At 43.6% G+C, this 8,614-nt stretch overlaps 1 protein-coding gene across 1 annotated transcript; it reads left to right on the forward strand.

The window, feature by feature from the left end:
* The first annotated feature begins 352 nt into the window (after window positions 1–352).
* Window positions 353–8,304, forward strand: NUDT19 (nudix hydrolase 19). The gene is made up of 3 exons (XM_082708611.1): window positions 353–1,269; window positions 5,450–5,657; window positions 6,607–8,304. Exons 1-3 carry the CDS (start codon window positions 565–567, stop codon window positions 6,810–6,812), a joined length of 1,119 nt encoding a protein of 372 aa, XP_082564737.1. The 5' UTR covers window positions 353–564; the 3' UTR covers window positions 6,813–8,304.
* The last annotated feature ends 310 nt before the right edge of the window (window positions 8,305–8,614 follow it).

The following is an 8,614-nucleotide window of genomic DNA, read 5'->3' on the forward strand; positions in this document are numbered from 1 at the left end:
AATCACTCTGACCTCTTTTCTTGCCCATGTTCCCACACAGTGGGAGGCTTGATCCTTTGCGACAGGCGTGACTGATCATATTCCCAGTTTATTATGTCCTAGACTTTCTTAGGCTCTTGTCATAATGAAGTTATAAATATGGACAGAATGTCCTGCTGAAATATCTTTTTTCCCTTATTGCTTCTAAAGTCTGAGTCCACGTGTCCTGGGTAGGGACAAGGAGGTCCTCCTTTCAGGTGGCTGTGAACGACAAGACAATTCCTCGCCGGAGACAGTGACAGCCTTAGTCCTACCAGTGACGCGACTGGGAACTAAGGCACTAGAGGCGGCGCGGGTTCACCTCGCCGCCACGCCCCCCGCCCCCTCCGGGGCAGGCGCGGACCGAGGCCAAACAGCCCGAATTCACCCCGCGCCCATTGCGCTCGCCACGCCTCAAGCTCGTCCTATAAGACACTGGCGTGGGTCCCCAAGCCCTGGACAACCGCTGGGGGCGGTAAGGTCGGTGCGCGACAGCTCCCGCCGTGACGTAGCCCGGAGCTTGGTAGCCACCCGCTGCCGCCCGCCATGAACGGCTCCCTGCGGCCGCGCGCCAGCAGCTGGCGGCGGGCAGCCACCGTCGTGCTGGCGGCCGGCTGGGCGCGCCCGAGCCCTGCCGCGTCGTCGAGGCCCCCCGAGGGCTTCCGGCTGCTGCTGCTGCAGCGCTCCGGGAGCCAAGGCTTCCTGCCCAAGGCGCACGTCTTCCCGGGAGGCCTGGAGAGCACCGCAGACAGCTCGGCGGACTGGCTGCGCCTCTTCGCGCCGCATCACCAGCCGCCGCGCTTCGGCCTGGCGCCCGCACGGTCGCGGCCAGCCTCCTTCCCGGGGCTGCCGGACGCCCCCGCCGCCGTGGCCGACGGGGACGCCGCGGCGCTGCCGGATGACGTCGCCTCCCGCATCTGCGCCATCCGCGAGACCTTCGAGGAGGCGGGCGTGTTGCTGCTGCGGCCCCGGGCCGCCCTGCCCGCCGTTCCCGAGGTGGGCCGGGCGCTCGCGCCGCCACCGGGCCTGGACGCTTGGCGCGACCGCGTCCGCCGCGACCCGCGCCACTTCCTGAGCCTGTGTGCGCACCTCGACTGCACGCCCGACATCTGGGCGCTGCACGACTGGGGCGGCTGGCTCACACCGTTCACGCGCCCCGGCGGCCGCCGCTACAACACGGCCTTCTTCTTGTGCTGCCTGAGCGAGCCGCCGCCGGTCTACCCAGACTTGACCGAGGTGGTGAGCTACCAGGTAGGGCGTGCTGGGCCGGAGTGGGGACCCACCCGAACTTGAGAATGAGGGCCCCGGCCAGTAGCCAAGGCCCACCTGGAACCTCCCGATAAGCCCAGGATAGAGAGGCTGATGACAGGTGTTCTCCCAACTATGATGGGGCTCCAGCTGGTGTACCTTATCTACCTAAGATCATGGCTTAGCCTGGCCTACCTTAAAGGTGTTCAGAACCCTTATATTAGCCTTCTGCTGGGCAAAATCCCCTAACACGAAGGCTGTTTTATAACGAAGGATTGACTTATCTCATGTAATTTATTGAATACGGGGGGAAGACTGGGTGGCTCAGTGGGTTAAAGCCTTTGCCTTCGGCTCAGGTCATGATCCCAGAATCCTGGGATTGAGCCCCGCATCGGGCTCTCTGCTCAGCAGGGAGCCTGCTTCTTCCTCTCTCTCAGCCTGCCTCTCTGCCTACTTGTGATCTCTGTCTGTCAAATAAATAAATAAAAATCTTTAAAAAAATTTATTGAATACTGGAAGTGAGCAACAGTATGCGTGTAAGCATGTCTTTGGTTTACCTTCATGATCTCCTGCCTGACTGGGAGCTTGCTCATTCCTCCTGCGCAGGGTTGGTTACGCGCAGGGTTGGTTACCAGTAGTAACTAGCTAGCTGCGGGGAAAGCTCAAAATGCAAAAGTAACATTTCTACTGAATGCATTTGGCCTTTTCAGCGTCCTGAGTTTGCGAAATTGTAAACTGAACCAAAGTCCGGTGGATGTAGCTTCCTCAGAGCCATAGAGCCCACAGAGAGGGCATGGCACCCAGGAAGTCCAGCCCTTAGCCCTGCAGGTCAAAGCCAGGACCTTGGTGAAATGCTCTCTGCTTTCCCCAGCTTCCCAGTCCAGGCCTCATTCTGCCTCTCCCATGGTTCCCCCAGGAGGGACCCGAGGAAGATCCCCGGAATGTACAGTGCTGCTCACCTGCGGGGCTCCTTTCTGAGCACTTTACCAGCATGAATTCATTTCATGCCCACCACAGTTAATTATGCCCTCAGATAACATCCTTTATGTGGTTTCAGTCTTAAATTCATGGAGACTCGTTTTATGGCCACCAGTATGGATCTGTCTTGGTGAATGTTCCCTTTGTATCTAAAAAGAAGAATGCTATGTTTGATGGAGTGTTTGTAAAAATGTCAATTAGGTTTAATTTGTTGGTAGTGACTTTCAGTTCTTCTGTGCCATTTTCTTGTTCTATCAGATATTGACAGGAATGCTGAAAAATTTTTTTTAAGATTTTTTTTAAATTAGTCTCTACAGCCAACATGGGGCTCATATTGAGAACCCCGAGATCAAGAGCCGCATGCTCTACTGCCTGAGTGAGCTAGGTGTCCCAGGAATGGTGACATTTTTTTTTTTTAAGATTTTATTTATTTGTCAGAGAGTGAGAGAGCGAGCACAGGCAGACAGAATGGCAGGCAGAGGCAGAGGGAGAAGCAGGCTCCCTGCTGAGCAAGGAGTCCGATGCGGGACTCGATCCCAGGACGCTAGGATCATGACCTGAGCCGAAGGCAGCTGCTTAACCAACTAAGCCACCCAGGCTTCCCAGAATGGTGACATTTTTAATGAGTAATTATAGATTAGTCTTTTCCTCTTTTAGTTCTGTCAGGTTTTTCTTCATATATTTTTTTAAAGATTTTTATTTATTTATTTACAAACAGAGATCACAAGTAGGCAGAGAGAGGGAGGAAGCAGGCTCCCCACTGAGCAGAGAACCCGATGCAGGGCTCAATCCCAAGACCCTGAGATCATGACCTGAGCTGAAGGCAGAGGCTTAACCCACTGAGCCACCCAGGCACCCCTTCTTCATGTATTTTGAAGCTCCCTTGTAAGATGCTGCATAGACATTTAGGACTAGACATTTAGGACTGTTAAAGCTTGATGGATTAACCCTTTAATTATTTTGAAATGAGCTTCTTTATTCCTGGCAATATTTCTTATCCTGAGATCTGAAATTTCCTCTGTCTAATGCTAGTAGAGCCACTCTCCCTTTTATTTGATTAGCAAGAGCATAGTATCTTTTTCCAGCCTTTAATTTTAACTTGTCTGTATCTTTACTTTTGTTTTATTTTTTAGAAAATTTATTTATTCATTTCAGAAAGACCATGAGTGGGAGGGCTTCACCAACTGTACCACCCAGGCACCCCTCTGTCTTTATATTTATTTATTTATTTTTAAAGATTTTATTTATTTGACAGACAAAGACAAGTAGGCAGAGAGGCAGGCAGGGAGAGAGGAGGAAGCAGGCTCTCCGCTGAGCAGAGAGCCCAATGTGGGACTCGATCCCAGGACCCTGGATCACGACCCAAGCCGAAGGCCGAGGCTTTAACCCATTGAGCTACCCAGGTGCCCCTGTCTTTATATTTAACATATGTTTCTTGTAGACAACATATGCTCTCGCCTTTTTTTTTTTTTTTAATCAATAGCACAAGTTCCACCTTTCACTTGGGGTGTTTATATCATTTATATATGTCTATATATTTAAGTATTTATATTTAGTTCAAATCTATCATTTTGCTTTTAGTTTTTTTATCTGCCCTATTTTTTTTTAACTTGATTTATTTGACAGACAGATTACAAGCAGGTAGAGAGGCAGGCAGAGAGAGGGGGGGAAGCAGGCTCCCTGCTGAGCAGACCCTGGAACTCTGGGATCATGACTGGAGACAAAGGCAGAGGCTTTAACCCACTGAGCCACTCAGGTGCCCCTGCCCCATGTATTCTTTGCACTGTTTTTCTTTTCCTGACTCCTTTTGGATTATTTAAAAAATTTTTAAGAACTCTGTCTTACTACCATATAGACTTATTAACTATACCTCTTTGTGGTTATGGTAGGGTTTGCAATATATAGGTTTCATTTCATGTATCATGTTAGAATCTTAAAACACACTTAAATTTCTCCCCCAATGTTCATTAACTATTGTTGTCATACATTTGACTTTTATTATTATTATGAACTCTACAATACACTGATTATTTTGCCTTAAATAGTCAATCTTTAAAAGACTGTGAAAATGAGCAAAAAATGTCTTTTATGTTTACCTGCATATTTACCATCTTCATTCCTTTGTGTAGATTAAAAGCAACTGGTTTCTTTTGGCCTAAAGAACTTCCTCTTATAGGGCTTGTATTTCAGATCTTCTGACAAGGAATCTTATAAATTTTGTTTATCTGAAAAATACTTCATTTTGCCATTATTCTTCCTTCACTTCTTTTTTTTTTGCCATCATTTTTCTTGAAAGGTATTTTGGCTGGGTATAGAATTGCAGGTTAACAGATTTTTTTTTTCCTGTCAGTACTTAAAGATGTTGCTTTGGTATATTCTGGTTTGTGTTGTGTAATTTAAGATGAGAAGTATGCTTTTAACTCTTTGTTCCGCTGTATGTAATATATTTTGTTTTGGTGTGTGTGGCTACTCTAAATATTTCCTCTAAATCCTTGGTGTTTATCAATTTGATTATGATGTGCATGGTTTTCTTTTTATTTTTTTATTTATTTCTTCAGATATTTTTCACTTTTCCCTGTTTTCTGGGACTCCAGTTACACATTTATGTTGGATTACTTAATAATGTCATTGATACTATATATATATATATATATATTTTTTTTTTTTTTTAGATTATTTTCTCTCTTTATTTTGAATAGATTCTAGTGCTACATTTTCAAGGTCTCTCTCTCTCTCTCATATGTAGCACCTAGCCTGCTGTAAACACTACCCTATGTTTTTTTTTTTTAAGATTTAATTTATTTATTTGATAGGGAGAGATGACAAGTAGGCAGAGAGAGAGGGAGAAGCAGGCTCCCCGCTGAGCAGAGAGCCCAATATGGAGCTCTATCCTAGGACCCTGAGATCATGACCTGAGCCGAAGGCAGAGGCTTTAACCCACTGAGTTACCCAGATGCCTCTCTGTCCTGTGTATTTTTCATTTCAGAAACTTTTCATTAGCCAACCTCTTGGGGGTGGGGTGTCAACCCAAATATTATTACCAAAATTTTCATGTTGTCTCAGAGGAATCTAGCAAGTCACATTAATGAATTAATGAATTAATGAATTAACAACTTCAGTTAGATTTGCATAATAACCTAACGATTTCAAATCTTTGATTGCCTCTGGAATAAACCTTAGGAGCCCCAACCTTTGTCTTCCACAGTGGTCATCTCCATCAGAGGCAACTGAGAGTTTCATATCAAAGGAAATTTGGGTTGCACCTCCACAATTCTATGAAATAAGAAGACTGGGAAATTTTGCCTCTCTCTCTGACTTGCACAAGTTTTGTTTGGATGGTGCATCAGAAGAAATGGAAAGATGGCTGCCGATCACATTTTTAACTGCTGATGGAATGCTCGAGCTTTTACCAGGTAAGTCAGTGAAGTACCAGTGCTTTTTCACATTTAGTATTCACATTTAATGCACAGGGCTGTATGGCAGTATTGCCCAGCATGGAGACATGAATTACTGTCGTTTTACACAATACAGCAGTTTATTAAGTAAGGTCTAATTCTATAAAATATCCATAGTGTTTATTTTAACCAAAAGTTCTGAATATTTCACTTTATACACACACATATACATTTATTTAAATGTTTACTAGATCTTGACAAAGTTCTTTCTTATATATTCTCATATTTTTACATTTTAATTTTGAATTATGAGAACAAAGTATGAAGTTGAAAACGTCTGTTTTCAAGTACATTCTATTAAGAACTTGAAATTACGGGCAATTGTTAATTTATTTTAATTAAATTAGGGAGTTTATTTTAATTAAATTAGGGAGTTTGTTGGTGGTCAGTTGTTGGACAAGTGCCAGGTAGGGGTTTTATGGCAGTTTAGAGTGGGGTTTTGTGACCTGTCTCCCAGCTACTTGGCTTAGTTCTCAGAACGGTGATAATATTTGTTCCTCATCCTACAGAGGGATAGTTTAGTGGTCTTGATGTGTAAAGACAATTTCGATTATTTAACCTTAAAATTATTAGAACAGCCCACATTGAAACCCAACAATATATGGATATCAAGGCCAATATTGATATTGACTAGGATAAAGCAAGTCATGGGCCAGTCTAAAATTGATAGTTTGTGATGGAAAAATACCAATCATAAATACTTTTTATGTGCCCAAAGAAAATACTTGGGTAGGGAATGGGACTGTGGAGAAGGAAAGAAATTTAGGTAAGCTCATAAAATTAGAGTTATTTAACACCTGTCTCAGTTCTAGACACGACAGAAATGAAAATAAATACCAGTGTATGTCACTAACGTATTGGAATGTTTTATAACATAACACTGTAGAATCAAAATACTATTTTTCAGGAGACGAGCTGTACTTAGAAGATTCAGAATTTTTAGAAAATGCTATGTCCACTGGAAAAAAGACTGAAGAAATCATGAAGGAAGGCAAGATATTTCACCGGCTCGTTTTACACAGCCGCCATGTGTATAATCTCCACGTGACTCTCCAGTCAAAGTATAAACATGTTTATCCTAAGACCTATATAATAAGTAAGAGCCATTTGTAGAGCACTGCATATTTGTGCTTGCTTGGTTGACCGCTTGAAGTTGTCCTATGGAATAGGGAGGGTTGACTAGACCTGCTTGGAGCGCAAGGACCTACCTGGAAATTACAGTACAGTCTTTCACATTTTAACTGTATTACAGCACTTCCTTGCTTATTTCGTTCTTCAAAACTTACAATCTGGGTGCCTGGGTGGCTCAGTTGGTTAAACAACTGCCTTCAGCTTGGGTTATGATCCCGGAGTCTCAGGATCGAGTCCCATATCGGGCTCCCAGCTCCAAGGGGAGTCTGTTTCTTCCTCTGACTTCCCCTCTCATGCTCTCTCTCACTGTCTCTCTCTCAAATAAATAAAATTTTAAAAACAAAAACTTAACAGTCTCACACAAGTATAATGATCTTGTTCCCAGATTGAGGGGAAAAAAACTCTCAAAAGGGTTTCCACTTCTGTATTATTTTTGTATTATTTTATTATCAAAAGTTTAAGACATTCTCCTGCTATTGTCTGGTGTACTAGCACTTTCCTTGATGTGCTTGGGAGCTGGATCTGTGACTCCCTGAGACGTGCTGCTGGAATTAGTTTAAGGGTGTCTGATTACACAGGGAACAGTAAACTGAGACGACCTTCAGGTGACAGGATCATTATTTTCTTGTTATGTCTTTACCTTGATGATTAACCTTCAATTCTGTTTAATACTAAAAGGCCTTAGTTGTTAGGTTTATCAGATGGGAAACCTATTTTAAAGGCTATGAAGCCATAACAAAAAGCCATAATTATTTTTACTCTGGAGTAGTAGCTAATGAATACTGAGATGTAGATGAATAGAGAGATGTAGAACTAGTCATCATTCATTGGTGTTTTATTAATAATGCTTATTTTCAATATAGGTTATTTTTTCATGTTCCTTTAAGAGGAATACTATTTTGATTAAAGATGGGAAATGGCTAAGACATCAATTCTGTTTTCAGATGCTTGACTATATCAGCCATAATACAGTGGACTTTATTTTTCATGAAATGTCTTAATTTTCCTACCTATAAAATCTAGGTATCGATGAATAAGGTATATGTGTATTACTTAATCTTGGTTGGAGGAATACATCTAGATTAGTGGTTCTCCACCCAGAGCACTTTTGCTCAGGGGACGTTTGGCAGTGTCTGAAAACATTTTCGGTTGTGAGCTTAGCTGCTTCTACCACCTAGTGGGGAGAGCCCAGGGATGTGGTTAAATATCCTACAGAAATAGGACAGCTGTCCACAACAATTATCTTGTCAAGGTACAGAAACTCTGATCTAAAGTAAAATCGCGGGGCGCCTGGGTGGCTCAGTGGGTTAAGCCACTGCCTTCGGCTTGGGTCATGGTCTCAGGGTCCTGGGATCGAGTCCCGCATCGGGCTCTCTGCTCAGCAGGGAGCCTGTTTCCTCCTTTCTCTCTCTCTGCCTACTTGTGATCTCTCTGTGTCAAATAAATAAATAAAATCTTTAAAAAAAAAAATAAAGTAAAATCGCTTTTCTTCAATGAATGGTCCCAATGTGTACATTCTGAGAACCATATACTGTTAGCATTCCCTCTGGCTTCTGTACCTACAGAAGTTCTCCTTACTGATTTGGCTTTGGGTAGAATACTGTTATTCTCACAGAAAACAGAATGTTACAGCTGGAAGAGAACTCACTGAGCACCATTATTTTGCCAATTAGAAAACAGAGACAGCTTCACATAGCTCATCAGTGCCATAGCTAAGAGTAGAACCCGATGCTTTGACAAGCAAGTGACATCTGTCGCCTACCACCAAAAGCAGAAATGGGAAC

The sequence above is a fragment of the Mustela nivalis genome (assembly GCF_964662115.1).
Source record: "Mustela nivalis genome assembly, chromosome: 18".
Taxonomy (NCBI): Eukaryota; Metazoa; Chordata; class Mammalia; order Carnivora; family Mustelidae; genus Mustela; species Mustela nivalis.

Coding starts and splice junctions, on each gene's coding strand:
- NUDT19 (XM_082708611.1), top strand. CDS start 565: ATGAACGGCTCCCTGCGGCCGCGCGCCAGCAGCTGGCGGCGGGCAGCC. Junction 1,270..5,449: donor CCGAGGTGGTGAGCTACCAG/GTAGGGCGTGCT, acceptor TGTCTTCCACAG/TGGTCATCTCCATCAGAGGC. Junction 5,658..6,606: donor AATGCTCGAGCTTTTACCAG/GTAAGTCAGTGA, acceptor ACTATTTTTCAG/GAGACGAGCTGTACTTAGAA.